At 48.0% G+C, this 21,597-nt stretch overlaps 1 protein-coding gene across 1 annotated transcript in view; it reads left to right on the top strand.

The window, feature by feature from the left end:
* Positions 1-4,458: 4,458 nt before the first annotated feature.
* Positions 4,459-21,597, top strand: part of LOC311111379 (alpha-ketoglutarate-dependent dioxygenase FTO-like) — a gene marked incomplete at its 5' end in the record, with an annotated part of 128,115 nt that continues 110,976 nt past the window's right edge. The window contains 7 exons of the mRNA XM_084154096.1: positions 4,459-4,476; positions 5,047-5,124; positions 8,893-9,934; positions 12,002-12,127; positions 15,904-15,983; positions 16,205-16,348; positions 21,247-21,366. Coding sequence (XP_084010222.1) covers positions 4,459-4,476; positions 5,047-5,124; positions 8,893-9,934; positions 12,002-12,127; positions 15,904-15,983; positions 16,205-16,348; positions 21,247-21,366 — 1,608 coding nt within the window. The remainder of the gene's footprint in view (positions 4,477-5,046; positions 5,125-8,892; positions 9,935-12,001; positions 12,128-15,903; positions 15,984-16,204; positions 16,349-21,246; positions 21,367-21,597) is intronic.

Raw genomic sequence — 21,597 nt, 5'->3', positions numbered from 1 at the left:
TTACACCTGGCCATGGCTGTCTCACGGTTTGTGTTTAAGAGTGTGTGTCTGTGAGAAAGAGACACACAGAGAACACAGAGGGTCATTTTAATGGCTGTTTAAACTACTTCACTGTCTTGCATAAAGTACTTGTGATTGTGTGTGGGTACGTTTCTGAACATCAACCAGTATGATTGTCTATAGTAGTATGGGTGAATGTGTGTGTGTGTGTTTCTGTGTGTCTGTGTGGTTGTCTGTGTTTAATTAATGATCATTGGTGATCACCCTGCCTGCGGACCTGCGGTGCTGGTAATGTTATTAGATCCATGTTCTAAACAGGGCGTGAAAGGTCTGCCCGGGCCCAGCTCCATGCAGCATCACACCGGCCCTTTAAATGACCCGCCGTGTTCAGATAGATGGATGGACACATTTTAATATTAATGATCCCACCTCCCTCTGACCTGCCTCTAAGTGAAATGAACAATGTCCCCCTTCAGCCCCAAACAACAATTAGTGAGGGAGAGCGTCAACGAGGGCTAGCTGGCCATTTTTCATCACCTACCTGAATGGATCTCTACTGACAATATCTGAGAGAGAGACTGAAAGAGGACCTACTGAGTTGATCTGCTGAGGGAGGACACACATTAAGATAGATGTTGGTGATCCGTTTTTCCTCTTGGGCAGAAGGAGGAAAGAGGCTCATCATATTCTACTGTTGCTGTGTACTATTCCAATACCTTTTGACACCTACTATTTGGCTACATGAACAGTGACCACCTGATCTGATCAGGATGTGACCAGCTAGTTCTCCCACTAGACAGATGAATATGCATCCCCACCTCCTGGTCCAGTGTGTGGGTGTGGGGTTACACATTACTACTGCCCTGTGTGGCCTGGTGCTCAGGTCACTCTACAGATGTTTCAATCAGTTAACCATTTATTACACTGTTCAGTCACTTATCACTTCCCTCCCATCCACCTCCCTACACATTACAGTGACCACTGATGTGTGTGTGGGATTCTGAGTGCATTATGCCACGATTTGTCGGAAACAAAATGTCAAAAGTTAAAGTTTTGCTTTTCTTTGAATGGATAGTGCTTATTATGTCCCGGGGCCTAAATGTCAGTTAAAACGTCCATGTAGCCTAGGGGGTGGGGGAGGGAGGGAGGGACAGTGTCAGAGTGCAAGGAAGTGTGTGTGATTGATAGTGTGTGTGTGATAGCACCTAGGTGTTGTGTGCTCTCACTGTGGTTCGAGGCAGTCAGAGACATGCCCTGTGTATGAGGTAGCTACGTGCTGTTAGTCACCTAGGCAGGGTGAGGCAGAGGGAGTCCTGGGGGGTGGAGGTCCAGGGGGCTGGGGGCTGGGGGGTGGAGGTCCAGGGGACTGGGGGGTGGAGGTCCAGGGGGCTGGGGGGTGGATGTCCAGGGGGCTAAGCGGTGGAGGTCCAGGGGGCTGAGAGGTGGAGGTCCAGGGGGCTTGGGGGTGGAGGTCCAGGAGGATGGGGGGTGGAGGTCCAGGGGGCTGAGGGGTGGAGGTCCAGGGGGCTGGAGGGTGGTGGTCCAGGGGGTTGGGGGGTGGAGGGCCAGGAGGATGGGGGGTGGAGGTCCAGGGGGCTTGGGGGTGGAGGTCCAGGAGGATGGGGGGTGGAGGTCCAGGGGGCTGAGGGGTGGAGGTCCAGGGGTCTGGGGGGTGGTGGTCCAGGGAGCTGGGGGGTGGAGGTCCAGGGGGATGGGGGGTGGAGGTCCAGGGGGCTGGGGGCTGGGGGGTGGAGGTCCAGGGGGATGTGGGGGTGGAAGTCCAGGGGGATGGGGGGGCGGAAGTCCGGGGGCTTCCCGCTCCTTACTCCTCACAGCAGGCTTGTTGACTCAGGTGTGAGCCTCATCCGTTTGGTCTCCCCCTTCACCCCTCGCCTCCCCCGGTCCGAAGTGGGCACTCCCTGCCATCCTCCTTGCCTATGTCCACCCCACACCCACTCCCCACATTCTGCGACGGGGTGCCAAATGAAAAGGGGCTGGAATCGCGTTTCATGTCCTTGCCTGTCTCCCTGTTTGAGGCTGATGTTCTACAGAAGACTTGTCAAAAAACCTGATTCACCGTCACTTTTGCAGGAGGAGACCATTTTCTGAAATCGATGTCACACAAGTACCAATTGTTTGCTTCCTAAACAGAGAGCTCTATTAGGCAGCTAACTCTCAATGTGTCATTGTGGGGATGGGAGGGGGCTGGGGTTGGTTCAGGGATCTTTGGCTGTCAAGGTTTAAACTCCCCAGGGCTCTCAGTAGAACTCCCTCTACTGGTTGGAGGTCTGGTTCCACCTCCACCCTGACTTTGATTCTGATTGTTACAGCATAGCAACCCGAGTCTAAACCAGTCCATTGGAACCCACACCATGCCATTGAACAGTGGCGCAGGGTTCCTCAGGGTTATGCTGGACCCATGGGGGTAGTCCTCAGACAAACCAGCCTCTCAGAGAAAATCTATTATTCTCCACCGCCACCAGGAATGTTGATGTAGACCCTTTATTTTCTTAGAGTTATTTTGAGCCATAATGAACTAAGCACTGGACATTCATCTACTCATTAAAGTGTCAAAAATAAAAATACCAGCCGTTTGATTTCCCTCTCATGTCCAGATCTGAGGGAACAGACCCCCTATTTATGTGATAAACAGTCTGGCCAAGGGGATTTTAATCCTGTCAACAGAGAGAGATTAAGAGCAGCATCAGATATATCACTCAGACAGGCGGCTGGCATGGTTACAGTAAATCATCCATGTCATTGTTTTTATGGGATTGGTAATCTGGTGTCTTATGCTGAGTGGAAAAGCAGCATCTCTCTCTGACAGAAAGACTGCTCTGATATAAAGGGAGATGAGATGAGAGAAGGAGACACAAGAGGAGATGAGAGCAGAGGAGAGGAGAGAGGAGAGGCAAGGAGAAGAGAGGAGGAAATGAGAGCCCATCTGCTACAGAGGGCTGGGGCTGTCTTTTTTTCGGTGGAATTTCTGAGTGTCTTGATGTATTCGACATGTGCGTGACAGCCCAGTTGTGTGCGATTGGAGCTGAGGCAGTGTGCTATCCGGCCCAGTTGTGTGAGTGTGTGTGTGTGAGTGTGTGTGTGTGTGCGTGTGCACACATCACACAGGGCATGTGCTCTAAGGTCAAGTTGGCAACGGCCTACCAACCAGCCTTGTACACACATACATACAGGAACAACACACACTGGAGCTTACATACACACTAGGTACTACTGATTACATACACATGAAACACACCACACTGCCCCCTTACTCACCCACACACATCACACAGAAACACCCCCACACTGCCCCCCCACCACATACACACACACACACACACACACACACACAGGTTTAATATCCTGAAGCTTCTGCTTGGAAGCAGGAATTTGACACCAATGAATGTGTGTCAGTTTGTCAGTTGTCCTCCGCTCCTCTTCCTCCTGGCCCTTTGAACACAGACTGTCCATGAATAGTGGATGTTGTTTTGTATTGTAGATTCACTCTGTCTGTGGACCAGTTTTCCTCTCCTTTTGTTTGTTCCACTCTAAATAGAATAACTTAGAGGGCCGGGCTGTCTGGAAGCCCATGTGCATCCTGATCCTTTAGAGAAAATGGCCCTATGTAGCTCAATTGGTAGAGCATGGCGCTTGTAACGCCAGGGTAGTGGGTTCGATCCCCGGGACCACACAAACGTAAAAATGTATGCACACATGACTGTAAGTCGCTTTGGATAAAAGCGTCTGCTAAATGGCATATTATTAAATGGCATATTAGAAAGTTGCAGCTGGTGTTTGTGTTGTTGGTGGTGTTGTTGTTGGTGTTGTTTAGCCTGCAGGTAAAGCTGTAGTCCCCTGAAGGGAATTCTACTAACAGCATAGATCTAATACGTTCTCTGTCTCCTGTCCCCCATACTGAGATTTCACCTCCTTTTCCTCTGTCTGTATTCATGCACATACTTTTCCTGTTTGTCCTCTTTTTGATCTAGCCCTCTTTTGAGTCATTCAGGACACAACCTTTTTAAGGTGCACTTTAATGTTATTAACAGGACATTTTATTTCACTCTAAAAGTCAGGACATATTTTGGCAGTCGGGACTCACACGTTCCCCCGCGTCCCGCATGAGGTCTCTGGTATTATTAGGCCGGCAGAAATGTGAAACGCATGTAGTAAATGTCTGTGAATATATACGAGGCCTGCTGTCCTTAAACATCACAGCCTTCACTCCGCTCTAAGCTTGCTCACTGCTGATGCGGGGAAGTGGTGCGGCAAGGAGCGAGCCGAAGCGTTCACACCGGTGTCCACAGCACATTTAAAGGTTTAAAGGCAGGAGCGGGTCACTGACATGGCGCTCTCGCCAGCCGGCTCTCAGCCAGCCAGTGGCTGACGGGTGTGGGATGTGTGCACCTGTGGGGCTGTGGGAAGTGAATAAAGGACAGAGGGATGCAGACGGCAGAGATGGAGGGAGGGAAGGAGGTGAGGGGAGGGTTCGGCACTTGTGAAATTTATTTGGGTATCGCAGTTTTATGCTGGTTACCGTTGGATTTACAGGTCGGAATGGAATGTGAGCCAATGAAAGGGGCTTTGATCCTTCCACCAGGTTGGGTCTTTATAGGAGGGAGCCAGTACGCAGCACGCAGCAGGGCATTCTTTATAAGGTTGTGAGGAACCCCACTGCAGAACCAAGAAATCATAAAAATGTGAGACGACAATGAAGCTAGGGGACTATGGGATATAATCTGGGGAGGTTGAATTAAATGGGATGCTGATGCTTCACAGGCTCAGTTTAAATATAGGCTAATGTATTCGTCAACTCCCGAATACCTGAATTAACTGTGCTGTACACTTTTATGGTACATGCCATTTGATGTAACCTAAATGCCACATGAGGTGTATCTGTGCTGACCTGTGTGTTTGTCAACTCCCAAAACCCTGAATTAATCTGTTCTCTCTTATCGTACATGGCATTACCTGTAAATTCCTCATGACATGTGCATCTTTACTGACCTTTGTGTACTGACCTGTGTCTGGTCTCCTCTTCTCCAGAGGCGCAGGCTGCTGCAGGAGCTAGGAGACCAGCGCATCCCCTTCCTCGGGCCCTCAGACCATGGCTTCCAACAGCTGGTGAGTCAGTCAGTCAGGCTGGTCCAGAGTCCAGACCACTGTTCCAGGCCACTGTTGACCTTCTGTAAATCCCACTGCCATTGGTACTAGTCCTTCTGTCTATCCCACTGCCATTGGTACTAGTCCTTCTGTCTATCCCACTGCCATTGGTACTAGTCCTTCTATCTATCCCACTGCCATTGGTACTAGTCCTTCTGTCTATCCCACTGCCATTGGTACTAGTCCAGATCTTCTGTCTATCTCACTGCCATTGGTACTAGTCCAGAACTTCTGTCTATCCCACTGCCATTGGTACTAGTCCATATATTCTGTCAATCCCACTGCCATTGGTACTAGTCCTTATGTATATCCCACTGCCATTGGTACTAGTCCAGACCTTCTGTCAATCCCACTGCCATTGGTACTAGTCCAGACCTTCTGTCTATCCCACTGCCATTGGTACTAGTCCAGATCTTCTATCTATCCCACTGCCATTGGTACTAGTCCTTCTGTCTATCCCACTGCCATTGGTACTAGTCCAGATCTTCTGTCTATCCCACTGCCATTTGTACTAGTCCAGATCTTCTGTCTATCCCACTGCCATTGGTACTAGTCCATATCTTCTGTCAATCCCACTGCCATTGGTACTAGTCCTTATGTATATCCCACTGCCATTGGTACTAGTCCAGACCTTCTGTCAATCCCACTGCCATTGGTACTAGTCCAGACCTTCTGTCTATCCCACTGCCATTGGTACTAGTCCAGATCTTCTGTCTATCTCACTGCCATTGGTACTAGTCCTTCTGTCTATCCCACTGCCATTGGTACTAGTCCAGACCTTCTGTCAATCCCACTGCCATTGGTACTAGTCCAGACCTTCTGTCTATCCCACTGCCATTGGTACTAGTCCAGAACTTCTGTCTATCCATCTGCCATTGGTACTAGTCCTTCTGTCTATCCCACTGCCATTGGTACTAGTCCAGACCTTCTGTCTATCCCACTGCCATTGGTACTAGTCCAGATCTTCTGTCTATCCCACTGCCATTGGTACTAGTCCAGATAATTCTGTCTATCTCACTGCCATTGGTACTAGTCCAGATCTGCTGTCTATCTCACTGCCATTGGTACTAGTCCAGATCTTCTGTCAATCCCACTGCCATTGGTACTAGTCCTTCTGTCTATCCCACTGCCATTGGTACTAGTCCTTCTGTCTATCCCACTGCCATTGGTACTAGTCCAGACCTTCTGTCTATCCCACTGCCATTGGTACTAGTCCAGACCGTCTGTCTATCCCACTGCCATTGGTACTAGTCCAGACCTTCTATCTATCCCACAGCCATTGGTACTAGTCCAGACCTTCTGTCAATCCCACTGCCATTGGTACTAGTCTTTTTGTCTATCCCAATGTCATTGGTACTAGTCCAGACCTTCTGTCAATCCCACTGCCATTGGTACTAGTCCTTCTGTCTATCCCACTGCCATTGGTACTAGTCCAGACCTTCTGTCAATCCCACTGCCATTGGTACTAGTCCTTCTGTCTATCCCACTGCCATTGGTACTAGTCCAGACCTTCTGTCAATCCCACTGCCATTGGTACTAGTCCTTCTGTCTATCCCACTGCCATTGGTACTAGTCCAGATCTTCTGTCTATCCCACTGCCATTGGTACTAGTCCAGATATTCTGTCTATCCCACTGCCATTGGTACTAGTCCAGACCTTCTGTCTATCCCACTGCCATTGGTACTAGTCCAGATCTTCTGTCTATCTCACTGCCATTGGTACTAGTCATTCTGTCTATCCCACTGCCGTTGGTACTAGTCCAGACCTTCTGTCAATCCCACTGCCATTGGTACTAGTCCAGACCTTCTGTCTATCCCACTTTATTGGTACTAGTCCAGACCTTCTGTCAATCCCACTGCCATTGGTACTAGTCCAGATCTTCTGTCTATCTCACTGCCATTGGTACTAGTCCTTCTGTCTATCCCACTGCCATTGGTACTAGTCCATATCTTCTGTCTATCCCACTGCCATTGGTACTAGTCCAGACCTTCTGTCTATCCCACTGCCATTGGTAATAGTCCAGACCTTCTGTCTATCTCACTGCCATTGGTACTAGTCCTTCTGTCTATCCCACTGCCATTGGTACTAGTCCAGACCTTCTGTCTATCCCACTGCCATTGGTACTAGTTCAGACCTTCTGTCTATCCCACTGCCATTGGTAATAGTCCAGACCTTCTGTCTATCTCACTGCCATTGGTACTAGTCCTTCTGTCTATCCCACTGCCATTGGTACTAGTCCAGACCTTCTGTCTATCCCACTGCCATTGGTACTAGTCCAGACCTTCTGTCTATCCCACTGCCATTGGTACTAGTTCAGACCTTCTGTCTATCCCACTGCCATTGGTACTAGTCCAGACCTTCTGTCTATCCCACTGCCATTGGTACTAGTCCAGATCTTCTGTCTATCTCACTGCCATTGGTACTAGTCCAGACATTCTGTCAATCCCACTGCCATTGGTACTTGTCTTTCTGTCTATCCCACTGCCATTGGTACTAGTCCTTCTGTCTATCCCACTGCCATTGGTACTAGTCCAGACCTTCTGTCTATCTCACTGCCATTGGTACTAGTCCAGACCTTCTGTCTATCCCACTGCCATTGGTACTAGTCCAGATCTTCTGTCTATCCCACTGCCATTGGTACTAGTCCAGATCTTCTGTCTATCCCACTGCCATTGGTACTAGTCTTTCTGTCTATCCCACTGCCATTGGTACTAGTCCTTCTGTCTATCCCACTGCCATTGGTACTAGTCCAGACCTTCTGTCTATCTCACTGCCATTGGTACTAGTCCAGAACTTCTGTCTATCTCACTGCCATTGGTACTAGTCCTTCTGTCTATCCCACTGCCATTGGTACTAGCCAGATCTTCTGTCTATCCCACTGCCATTGGTACTAGTCCAGATCTTCTGTCTATCCCACTGCCATTGGTACTAGTCCTTCTGTCTATCCCACTGCCATTGGTACTAGTCCAGATCTTCTGTCTATCCCACTGCCATTGGTACTAGTCAAGATCTTCTGTCTATCCCACTGCCATTGGTACTAGTCCTTCTGTCTATCCCACTGCCATTGGTACTAGTCCAGATCTTCTGTCTATCTCACTGCCATTGGTACTAGTCCTTCTGTCTATCCCACTGCCATTGGTACTAGTCCAGATATTCTGTCTATCCCACTGCCATTTGTACTAGTCCAGATCTTCTGTCTATCACACTGCCATTGGTACTAGTCCAGATCTTCTGTCTATCCCACTGCCATTGGTACTAGTCCAGATCTTCTGTCTATCCCACTGCCATTGGTACTAGTCCAGATCTTCTGTCTATCCCACTGCCATTGGTACTAGTCCTTCTGTCTATCCCACTGCCATTGGTACTAGTCCAGATCTTCTGTCTATCCCACTGCCATTGGTACTAGTCCAGATCTTCTGTCTATCCCACTGCCATTGGTACTAGTCCAGATCTTCTGTCTATCCCACTGCCATTGGTACTAGTCCAGATCTTCTGTCTATCCCACTGCCATTGGTACTAGTCCAGACCAAAGCATTCTGTCTATCCCACTGGAGACAGAGGACTTAGCACTTGGAAAGAGACTTAGCTCATAGGCAGAACCATAGAATTAGAATGAACAATGGCTAGTTATACAGTATTTATGTTGGCTGTTTGGTCTGTGTACTTGTTCTCTATCAATTGTTTCAGGCAGAACAACAGCTAATTGATCTGTGTTTCTCTGTATTCCAGTGGGAGACTAGCTACTCTGGCCTGGCTCTGCGGCGTTCCTGCTCCCTGCCTGAGGAGCTCCATGGTCGGGTGGAGGCTGCTCTGCTCACCCTGCGGCAGAGGGGCTGTTTCCTGAGGGACCTAGTGAAGGTGAGGGACCGAGACGTCTTCACCGCCGTGTCCCGGGTGCTGCTGGGTCAGCCAGGAACCACCTACCGCTACCTGGACACACGGCTCTTCACCATCCCCTGGCACGCAGACGACCAGAGATGGACCTGCTGTGACCCAGACCTCAGTGCCGCCTGCAAAGCACTCTGGGAGCTCAACTGCTTCTTCTGCTCTGATGTCGGACACAGGAAGGAGGGGGATGTTTTCAAGCAGTGCAGGAAAGAGTTGGTTGGTGCTATAGAGTCTAAACCCAGTGTGGAAGGAGACACCGAGTCTAAAGATAGCGAGGAGTCCAAACCCAGTGACGATGGAGGAGACTCAGAGTCCAAGCAGAGTGAGGAGGGAGAAACTGAGTCAAAGCACAGCGAGGACTGGGACATAGAGTCAAAACACAGTGAAGAAGAAGGCCCATCGTCCAAACAGGATGCAGCGTGGGAGTCAAGACACAGCGACGAGATGGGAGACATGAAGCCTAAACAAACTGAACTGGGGAGTCCAACGGGGTCAAAACAACACAGTGAGGGAAAACACACAGGCTGGAAGCACAGGCCAGCTGGCAGCACAGAGACAGAGACTACAGGCCTAGGCCCTCAGGAGAAGCCTGTGGCTGAGCTAAAACACAGTCTCTCTGGGTACCACATTGAGGATGAGGATGAAGACCAGCTGAGTGGCCAGGGATGCTCTCACCTCAACCCTGCTAAGACATCCTGTCCTGGCCCGGCCCAGTTCAACGTCACCCTGCTCAACTACATGGACCCAGCAGCTATGAGCCAGCTGAAAGAAGAGCCGTATTATGGGATGGGTAAGATGGCTGTGGGCTGGCACCATGATGAGAACCTGGTCAGCCTATCACCTGTGGCTGTCTACAGCTACAGCTGTCATGACGATGACAAAGGTGAGGGTCAAAGGTCATACAGTATACTTGTTTTATATCACAGTCAGTAGTGGTGGATCCCCTTCAAACTAGACCCAAAGTTCCTCATTAACACCCTTCAGTCTCACTTGTTATCCCATTTTTATCATTCCACCCACAACCCCTTAGAAGTAGCTATTTTCTTCTCCACTGTGGTATCATTTTGAGCTACTATCTCTATCTGATGCAGCTAACAGCTAACGTTGTGTATGTGGCCCTACAGCAGCTCACTTTCAGCAGCTATACAGCATTTATCTCAGACATGGCCTCCAGTGAGCCAGCCATCAGATCTATCAGCCAGATACTGTCAGGGCATTATCAAATGTCATCACAGGCTGCCTCTGTTCTGTTCTGACAGGCTAGGATGCCTTATCGCTAGCAGGGCCAGGGAGGGAGGGAAGATCATCATCACACACTCTCTGGGACACATTCAGGGGCTAAACACAGGCCGAACGGCACACTACAAAACTCCAACAACTCGCCCCGCCTTATCTCTCAACGATCTGATCTAAGTAATTTCCTCCAGGAATTATCAATGTGTAATTATCTGATATGGAATAATGAGTCCCTGCTTTGATAACTGGTTCTAGACTGTACAGCAGTATTGAGGCAGTGTTTAGCCTAGTTGTTTTATCATAGTGGGTCTCGGCCTGATTTTGTAGGGCTGATATGAGTGTATCTTTTTTTATGGAGTTCATTGCTATTGAATCAGTGATCATCTAACAAAATTATGATTGATCATGATCATATTTTTAAATCCAATATTTACTCCGTTTTACTATCAAGGTGCAGGATCCCCTTTTCACATGGCAATACAGTGCAAAACCATATCTCAGCCGCCTTTGCAGCGGGCCGACCTCATCTCAGAGGGATTGGCTAAACAGAACCACCTGCTGTAGAGGTCTGCGGAGATGATTTGTTCTGACCCTTGACCCCTGGGAACGCTGGCTTCAAACACCACAGGACCGACCAGCCGGGGCTGTAGTCTAGGTACACTATTCTATCTGCAGCTGTGCCTTTCCTTTGTAGGCCAAACTGACCCCACAGCACCAGACTTCACAGGCAAGCCTGACAAAAGCTCAGCAGCACTGCTCGCTAACCCCGCTGTGCATTACTCAAGAAATGCTATGTTCACTTTGGGCCAGATCGTTCTGAAGACTCCCAGAACCACAGAGATGGAATTGTTACCATGCAGAATGTTTTTACGAGGGGGCCCATGTTTTTTACATTGTTCTCGGCTGCGCTGCACACAAAGCCCCTCTCTCTCTCTTTCTCAACTCAATAATTGAGCCGTTTAGCATTACACAGTCTGGTACGTACAGTAACCATTAACCATCTAAGCGTGTTTATTTGCACGACACCTGCCTTTCTTTGACACGCTTAGTTTTCATGTCTGGTCTGGGTGAAGTCTAGTCTTTGCCTCTTTTTCCCAAGGCTTTGTCTCTGGTGTTACAGAATGGTTCTATTTAGAGTAACCCAGCTGCTCTGATCCGGAGGAATATGGCATGGAGGCGGAGAGTTTTCCGGCTGGAAAGACCACAATGCTCTTTACTCCAGCTCCAACACCATTCCCATCCTGGGTCCTTTGGGAGCAGTGTCATTAACGGCTCTCTCAGAAAGCACTGGCTGGAAATTAAGTTACTATTTATCCTCTGCTGAGTAAAGGAAAAGGTCTGATTTGCCGTGGGGCTGAGAGAGAGGCCCAGGAAGACTTTAGTATTGATTTTTGCTGAAGGGTGTGGACCTAACGGGCTGGGTAGATCTGGTTTTCTTACCGTGCCTCGGATGGAGGACAGCCAGGGAGAGGCTGGGGGAGAGGCTCAGAGACTGGCTATGGGAGGAGAATAGTCCCCACTACCCTGTCTGTCTGCTGCCCCTACACACACTAGCTACCTAACATCAAATACTTTTATTAAAAAGGCTGTCCTCTTGTACAGAAACTGTGATGAAGTTGTACTGAGGGAAAATGTAACAATATGCCCTGTCTCCTACTGTATATTTGGTTCTGATCTGACTGACTTAAGTGGTGGGATTGTTTGTGTTTAGCAGGTGTGAGCTCGGAGGAGGGTCCTGTGGAGAAGGGCTGCTGGAGGATTGGTCTAAAGGTGGCCTGGGACATCCACACCCCTGGACTGACCCTCCCACTGCAGTCCGGAGACTGCTACTACATGAGAGGTACTGGAGCATGCACGCACATACTCCTTTTACATGACATCTCTAGTCTGTGTGAGATTTACACTTCATGTTCTAGTGTGTTTGGTTTACTGTGTCCCTACTGACCCATAGAAGCAGGATGCTCTCCAGACTCTCTCTCTCTTTTCTCTCTCTCTTTCTTTTCTCTCTCTCACTGTCTTCTCTCTTTTTCTTTTTCTCTTTCTTTCTCTCTCTCTCTCTCTCTCTCTCTCCTCTCTCTCTCTCTCTCTCTCTCTCTCTCTCGCTCATCATTGTGTTAGTCTGAACCCAACCCCACCAGAAGCCCTGTTCTGTTCTGTTCCGCATGCAGCTTGGACTCTGGCCTGCTCGTGTATCTGTAACCCTAAGGTTCCATGTAATTGCATGCATTAGCGAGGTTAAGAAAACCAAATGTTATTTTATGAAGTCCTGTGACCCGGTGCTGTGGCAGCGGTGCTGGTGGTGTCTCTATGGAGTGGAGAGGACAGGCAGCGGGCCATGAGGGTGTAAATCAGACCTTAATGCTGATGGCTACAGCAGATGCCTTCCCCTTTCATCTCCGCCTGCTGGGTCAGGCTGCTCTTAGCTTCTACAGTACAGGACAAGGCTACACAGCTATTATTAGCTACCACTAGCTTCCCCATCACAGCAGCACGACATGTCCCACACTGTGTATGGGTTAGGACCTCCAAGACATCATTGTTTTGTATTTGTCTGGGATCGTTGGTGAAATATGACTGCATCGTTTTTTTGGACACATACGAACAGACAAGCACACAAAGACACAGGCAAGAACAAGTAGGCACAGACTCATATTCTCTACCTCAAAACATGTTGATCTGAGTAGAAACCATGAGTTGGAGTGACCTCACAGGACATAACTCAAACAGCACAGGAGAATTTACCCCTAACCCAGACAGGATGAGATTTGTCACGTTCAGTCCAGGCATGATAACAGAGTGATGGGCTGCTCTAGAAACACAATTGTAATTGGACCTGACTGGACTGGATCAATGGCGATTTATGTGCCAGTTTGGGAGATCCCTACAGGATCACTATGATACTGTAGCAGCTCACACAGTCTCTCACTCCTACACCTGGATCAGGTACACAGTACAGACACTAACTACTGTCATCAACCAAGAGTAAATTCAAGAAAGTAGTCTACTCAGTATTTCATTGGAGGTTATAGCATGCCTTGACAAGGGACATAAATGAAAGCTATCTTTGTGATGCCTGGTGTCTTTGTGGTGTTTTGTTAAAGAACGTTCCCGTGTACAATCACAGACACCATCATTCCTTTTTAGCACCGTTTGTCAGTGACTCAACCTCTGAACTGCTAGTGTTGTGCGTGTCTGCGTGTGTAATATGTGTGTGCAAATTTAATCAGCCATTATTTCCACCCAAATGGAATTTCAGTGGTTAAAAAAGAACAATTCAAGTCTGACACCGAGCCTGTTGGGTAATAAGATTTCCAACTCCCAACTCACGGGGGACCTGAGAAAGAGTTGACCCAATATATTTAAAAGCCTGCTGCTTCCTGGAAAAAAGAAGGGGACAAGTGGCAACAGATGAGGGGGTAGAGAAAGAAAGATAAATATTTATTACAGGAATCGAGTTTGTCCCCCCAGTGCCATCAGACTGTGGAGGAACAGATTGATGGAGATCATTTATTATTGGATATAAACTGTTTTAAAGACGGGAGTCATTCCGCCCAGAGACCTAATCCTTCACAATCTCATCAGAGGATAACACAGAACAGTGGGAGAACTTGTTTTGTTTGTCATGCTAGCACATAATAATATCTATCTTCCTAAAGCACTTCACTGTTTGACTTTCAAATCAAAGGCATTAGCCAGCCACACTGCTCAAGGCGGGGTGTAAATATGCACATGTGCTGTGAGTGACAGCTCTGTCATGGCTAAATAAATGATTTGTTTGTGGAACCAATAATAACAGAACTGGTCGACATCTAAACACACAAACAAGCTTGTGGACTGATGGGACTGATACACTAGAAACAGCAGTTGGGATCCGATCAGGATCTTTGTTTATTGGATAAATGTTTCTTGATATGAGTCCTCCATCATGAGGGATTGAATGAGATCTGGCAGTGTTTGATCAATGAAGTAGAATAATGTTCCCATTTCACTGATCCTGCTGCTGGACAGAGTGTGGTAGATAGAGGACCCTGCAGCCTATTTAGTTGCTGTGCGCAGCAACCATTTTTTTATGGTGCGAAATGTTTTGCTACGGCGTAGTGGAAGAATGAGAGAAGGTGATACTCGCAACTAGTGACTGGCTGGCGTGGGAGCACAGTGTGATGATTCAGTCACGATTTATGACATTGTTTGGATGGCAGACCATCTGTAGGATATCACAGGGATCAAACACACCTTATCTTGCTACCAAGCTCCTGTGTGTATCAGACACGCATAGTTTTTTCTCAGAGAGATTATTCTGAAGTGAAGACACATGTATCCACGTTAAGTCTTAACCTGTTGGTGATAGTCATTTACTCAGTGTTATTCTGTATCATGTATTTCATGTACACTGCAATTGTTTGAGTGTCAATTATTTTGTGACTAATACATTCTATTAGTTGAATTGAGTAAATGCATTCCTCATTTTACTGAGTCATTCTTTGATTGACTATATGTCTATAATTTAGTAGGTCTATTGATAGTTGTTAATTACACTATACACATAGCACATGCTTGGGTACCAACTTGACATCTCTGATCTGCTTGCCTCAATAAATGAATGCTAGAACATGGTCGCCAGGATTAGCTATTTGTATCTAGCCTCTTAATAATTGCATAATGATGCAAGATAGACTCATGTTCATTATAGTCATACTGAGAGGTGATGCAATTATTCACCATCTTGCTATATCCTCCAGAGACACACAGGGCCTGTTGCATTTGTTCACATAATAATGGAGTCACATTGATAAATGTACTTTATTATTATTCAACATCATTTCCACCTGTATAATGGTGTGCCCTAATGAATACACCCATGCCCTAACCTGTCCTGAACCACTGACACCTTTAAACAGGTAACTTTTCGATGAACAGTGGTACACTTGAGAGGCTATACTATTGCACACTTAACATTCTAATGGCCAACACTTAACATGTTTGTGAAAATAAATAGATACTGTAATTAGCATAAATATGAGCATTTCTGATAAACAACGAAAACAGGCCCGAAATGGGATAAACTAGTTAACGAGAGGCGTGCAACTTGTGGCTAAAGCTGGAACTAGGCCAGCGCACGCTTACCTAGGAAGACAGTTTAACAACAGTGGTGGTGAGCGACTTACAGGAGAAATTAGGGTTAAGTGTCTTGCTCAAGGGCACATCGACAGATTTTTCACCTAGACTCTGTTGATAACCAGACTTTGTATCTGTGTTCTCATATAATAGAAGGCATGACGTTTGATAGGATTAGCGATAGCATTGTTAGGTTAGCAAGAAATGTTTGAAACTATCCATCTGTTTGAGTATGGAGAAATGGAGGGAAACACATCACAAAGAGACAGAAGTTATTAAACAGACATTTCAATTATATTTTGGATCTTCATTCGACAAGTGGACAGGTGTGGTGTGGTGTCCCATGTCCTAAAAAAGGTTAAAACAGAATGAAAACATTTGGCATTTGTGTAGGCCTATATTCATATGAAATTGTTGTGGACATCATTGTCTCTTAATATTTGGGATAGTTGACTGGTATTGGTTGTGTGGTGACTGTGGTGTGTCCTCCTCTGTCCCCAGATGACCTGAACAGGACCCATCAGCACTGTGTCCTGGCTGGAGACTCAGCCCGCTTCAGCTCTACACACAGAGTTGCGGAGGTGAGGGAAGCCTGGGGTACACTGGGGGCTTGGAGACCCTGGCCTGATTATAATAATGATTGATTCATTTTATAAGATACCGTATATTCGATTACCTTTCTTTAACAGATTCTACCTTCTATTTTAGAATCTATTTTAGAATTCAAAGAGGCCCTATACTCCCAGAATACATGCATTATCTCTCAACCTTTTTTGACTGTCTGTCCTGTCTGTCCCCACAGTGTTCCACCGGGACCCTGGACTACATCCAGTCTCGCTGCCGGGAGGCCCTGTCTAACCTGAGCACAGACCCAGAAACAGGCACCCACAGCCTGCTCTCCCTGCTGCCAGCTACCCTGCAAGGCTACGAGGAGATACACAACGAGGTGGGTGGATGTGTGTGAGTATGTGACTGTGTGTGTGTGTGTGTGTGTCTGACTAACTTTTGGGTTTCCACGATAGGCCTAACTTTGTGTGCTACCTACACTCTTAGAAAAAAAGGTGCTATCTAGAACCTAAAAGGGTTTTTCGTCTGTCCCCATAGGAGATCCCTTTGAAGAACCCTTTTTGGTTCCAGGTAGAACCCTTTTGAGTTCCATGTAGAACCCTTTTGAGTTCCATGTAGAACCATTTACACAGAGGGTTCTACATGGAACCCAAAAGAGTTCTACCTGGAACCCAAAAGGGTTCTACCTAGAACCAAAAATGGTTATCCTATGGGGACAGCTGAAGAACCCTTTTGGAACCCTTTTTTCTAAGAGTGTACTCAAACAACCTCATTCAAGGAAAGGGTAGTCGTGTATAATTTTTCCCTTTCGACTTTCGGTCACATTTTGATGGCAAAATGTGGTCCTACTCTGTTAACCAGGGTTAAGGCCCCTCCATAGGAAAATAAAGAGGTTGTCAACATTTAAGTTGACATCATTCATAGCTACAGTGGATATTTACGTTATGGGATAAATATTTCATAAGTCCAGGATGCTCTTGTTTGTCCTGGGCGATGATGGATAGTAAACAAATTGGTCCTCCATAAGGTATCTAAGGATCGAGATCATGGCCCCTTTTACACAGAACAATCAGTGAATCTGGCTCCGGGGCCCTGAGACCCTGAGACCCTATGGGGGCCGTTCACACTTTACAGTGGCAGCCTGCTCATTACAGCCTTCTGCAGCCCAGCCTGCCCCTGACTGCCAGGGGCAGTTAAAATAGCACTTCACCTCTCCCCCTCCGCCCTCCTCTGTGTGTGTGTGTGTGTTATCCTCACTACTCCCAGGTAACCACAGCAGCGGGCCCAGTCAGGAACCACACGGGATGCCATGACAGATGAGCTTGGTGTGAGGTTGTTTAAAGGTTGTAGCCAGTATTAATTATTCAGACACCAAACAATGGGGCTGAGAGAGAGAGAGAGAGAGAGCTGTAGGGGGAGAGAGGGAATGAGAGAGAGAGGGGGAGAGAGAGGGAATGAGAGAGAAAGGGAGAGAGAGTGAGAGGGCGGGGGAGATGGAGAGAGACAACAGCAGCCTAGCCAACACCTGGTCTCCATCCAAGAGCAGAGAGAGAACACCTGCTCACAGCACAGCACCACAGGATTACCCAGTGTAGGCCTGGCTGGGGGGCGCACACCGTTTATTTAGGAAAACAGGACGCTATTTATAAAAGGCTGGGAGGCTCTCTCGGGGGCCTGGCCCCGCTCTACTCTACCTGGCGTCCCCAGGACCATGATGATGGATTTGGCCATTTGTTCTGAGTTGCCCATGAGGGCAGAACACCCACTTAAATTATGTATTGTTGGCAGAGTTATTTATTATGGCGGCTAGTTTTGGCGGTTGGCGGGCGCATATTGCACGGGTCATGTTTGACATGGATGACCGAAGAGCAAACAAGCAGAGGCTGGTCAAACAGGCTGACCTGACCAACACCTAATAGGCATTTCCTTCAAAATTGCTAAACAGGAGATCGACCGGCCGGCCGGCTGGCTGATGCTGATGTTCTGTGTGTGTGTGCTTAGAGGGGGTTTGACAGTAGTTTGGGTAGGGTTAGAGAGGGAATGGGGGATGTTTAGGGTTGTTATGATGATGAAGCTGAACGTCTGCCATCTGAGGAACGTGTGTTCAGGGAGAGGGAGAGAATGTCAGCAGCCAGAGGAGAAGAGTTGAAGCAGGGGTTGATGGGTAGAGAATAGGAGAACAGCACCCGGCATAGCAGAGTGAGAGAGAGGGATGGAGGGATGGAGGGAGGGAGGGAGGGAGGGAGGGAGGGAGGGAGAGAGAGGGAGGGAGAGAGAGGGATGGAGGGAGGGAGGGAGAGAGAGGGATGGAGGGAGGGAGGGAGAGAGAGGGATGGAGGGAGGGAGGGAGAGAGAGGGATGGAGGGAGGGAGGGAGAGAGAGACCCCATCTTTTAGCTGATTCTAGGTCCTCCTGGTCTCTCTACTCTAATCTTCCTGTCTGTGTGTTGGAACGGTGGAACAAACAGGGGGCTAGCATCACATCCCATCTCCACACGGCCCTGTTTGTGTGTGTGTGTGTTTGGCTTTGAAATGCTAATCCCAGACACAAACGTCTTGTCTCATTTAAAGCCAGCGTGTCACTTCCCAGGTGAGTGTGTGACAGTGTGCCCTCTGGGACCCCCCTAATGAAGCCTGTCCCTGCTCAGTAAATATTGGAGGGAGGGACACAGTAACTAAGTCCCACATGTCTGGTTCTGCTAGAGACGGGGGGAAGTAAAGTAGAAGTGTAATCAACCAGGTAGTTCCTCTGACCTTCCTCTGTCCTGTACAGTATGTTTTCCAGGCCAGGCCTCTCTTTCCCTAGTGAGTAACAGTGTTTGTGAAGTAGCTAAAAGCCCACACCACTTTTCCTTATGGAGAGTCAGAGAGTTTCTTACCTGTAGGGAACAGTTTTTTCTTATCCTATTTTCAGTTGAGAAAGAATGAAATTGAAATCTGTAATTTGGAGCATATTATTGTTTATAGGCCTATAGGTGAGCAAGGACAGGTTGGGTGAGTGTGTCTGTGAGTACAGTTTGTATCGCCTCAAGGTATGTGTGTGTGTCCTGTACCTCTAGAGGCAGGGAACAGTGCTCAGTGCTCCTGGTTGATGTGATGTGGGAGCAGGAGCAGGTCCAGGAAAGTAAACAGAAAGAGGCAGGTTGATATCGATCCCTCTCTCATCAGGCCCTACCTCGGGGGCCGCACGGCACGACACAGCCGGAAATTGATTGGTCAGGTCTGCTGGGGGACCACCGAGAGGTGTGGAAAAATCCTGCTTCATTAAATACTGAAGGGACTACTTGGCTTTGCCTCCTGGGTCGCCATGGTGAGCGGGTGGCCGAGCGGAGGGCTAATGTGCAGTTAGCACGTCCGTCACCTGGAGAGATGACAGGAGACACCACAGGGGAGAGGACCCACTCAGTCTCCCTGCTCCCAGAACCCAGAGCGGGCTAGGCAGAGGAGAAAATCTAGCCTAACGATGGCGATGACTCTCTCCATCTCTCTCTCTCTCTCCCTCCCTCTCCCCCGTTCTCTCTTTCGATCTCTCTACCTGGGCAGGTGGCATTTAGTCAGCGTTCCCCTCTCAGTAACTCACAGCCGGGCGGCTCAGGCTCCAAATGCCAGGCGCCCCACAGATGCCGCAGTCGCCTGGCTTTGAGGCTGCCATCGCCATGCTCGGCGGGGGCTAGGAGTCCATGTCGGTTCAAAGTGGAGCCACAGGCTGTGTTCCCTCAGTAAAGGACAGACGGACAATCAGAGAGAGAGGGGGAGCGGTGGGTGGAGGTAGAAAAAGGACAGTCGATGTTTGTCCCCTCTCTCTTGCTTTGTTGTGTGTGTGAGCTGTACTGTTCAAGGGGGGGAGTAGAGTAGTGGAGGGTTGAAGAGCCATAAAGCCTGACATTTGTTTGAAGGGTCTGTTGTATGGAGTGGTTGTGAGGGTGCTGAACAGTGCTAGGGCCCATGTACCCTCCCGTACGTGACCCAGCCCCTGCATGTCAAACCACTGTGATCAGCCCCCTTTGGATCCAAAATGGCGGACAGTTTCTCTGTATCCTGTGCCACTGCATAGCCTGGAAGGCCAGCCACTGAACAAAGGGTGAAGTGGAAATGGCTGTGTATTCTTGTCTGCTTCTTCTTCTGTATTCCTCCTTATATTCCTCCTTATATGTGTGATAGAGCTAGTGTAACACTGTACCATACATCCTAATACCCCCTACAAGAACAATAAACAGACTGGTAGTTGGAGAGGAACAATAGCTCTTGTAGTCGCTTTCACATTTGATATGTAACTCTTTTGTACTGCTCGCCTTATGTTCTACAGTTGTCCATGTCAAACGAAATGGGGCATGTATTGTTGGGAGGACGATGCTGAAACAGTGCCGTTGTAGGATGTTTAGGGGGAGGGCAACTCAGAGTGCCTTGCATTTGCATCACCGGCATTTGGGGCAATCTCTGACACACACACTTTCTCAGACAAGCACACACATCCATACACCGGGCTACGTGAGGCGTCCTTGTGAGGATTAAATCAGCACTTCAAAAGAGCTGAAAACATAAACACTCCCAGTGGAGGAGAGGTGAGCCGCTCTGCAGAGTAAACTGTCATTCCCCTGCGGAGCGAGGGAGTAGGGGAGGAGGAGGAGAAGGATAGAGGAGTGAGGAGAGGGTGGAGCAATGTGGGGTATAGGTGTCTAGGGTCAGGGGTTGGTTTGGGAAATGGGGGTCGAGGGCCGATAGAGTTGTGAGAGGGGTGTATTGTCTGCTCTCATAGGATTGACCATCTGAGTAAACAGACATTATAGTAAGTCTAGACTCTAGTACACTTCATTCTCTCCTGCTCTCTATACATATCTGATTAGGGAAAATCCCCAACAGACAGATTTAACCTTTTGTTATCTCCTGTCTCTCACTCATGCTCTAAAGCACAGTAGGAGTGTGAAGTCCTGTGTAGCTCAGTTGGTAGAGCATGGCGTTTGCAACGCCAGGGTTGTGTGTCCGATTCCCACGGGGGGCCAGTATGAAAAATGTATGCACTCACTAACTGTAAGTCGCTCTGGATAAGAGCATCTGCTAAATGACTAAAATATAAAATGTAGAGGCCTTGGCGTTGATAGATTGATGTACTTCCATGCCTTTGTACCGCCATGTTTTTTGCAAGTTTGAGCGTTTACAATATTTCCATCTGGACTTCATACAGCTTGACTGATCTACCACTGCCTGTCTAGGATCTAAAGTATTCCTATAATGCTGTATGATTCCTCTATCTGACTTTACTGTGTTGTGTTGTGTGCAGGTGGAGTTTGAGTGGCTGAGGCAGTACTGGTTCCAGGGCCAGCGTTACACCCGGTTCTGCAGCTGGTGGGCCAGACCCATGGAGCAGCTGGAGAATGACTGGAGAGAGATGGAGCTCATGGTAAGACTGCACAGAGACACACTGGAACCTTGTAATAACACATACTAGTGTGTGGTAGTGAGGTTGACAAACTTTGCCAAAACAGTCTAAGATTGACATTTAAGAGTGATACAAAGTCTAATCACAAAGAACTTTGCTATAACACTTTAGTTCATTCACAAGTTTCTGCAGTCAGTAATTATTATTGTACACAGTATCGTGTTCTAACATGATCAGGATTCACATGATCAG

The sequence above is a fragment of the Coregonus lavaretus genome (genome assembly GCF_964263955.1).
Source record: "Coregonus lavaretus genome assembly, chromosome: 37".
In the NCBI taxonomy this organism is placed as follows: domain Eukaryota; kingdom Metazoa; phylum Chordata; class Actinopteri; order Salmoniformes; family Salmonidae; genus Coregonus; species Coregonus lavaretus.
This window is presented reverse-complemented; position numbering and strand designations above follow the sequence as displayed.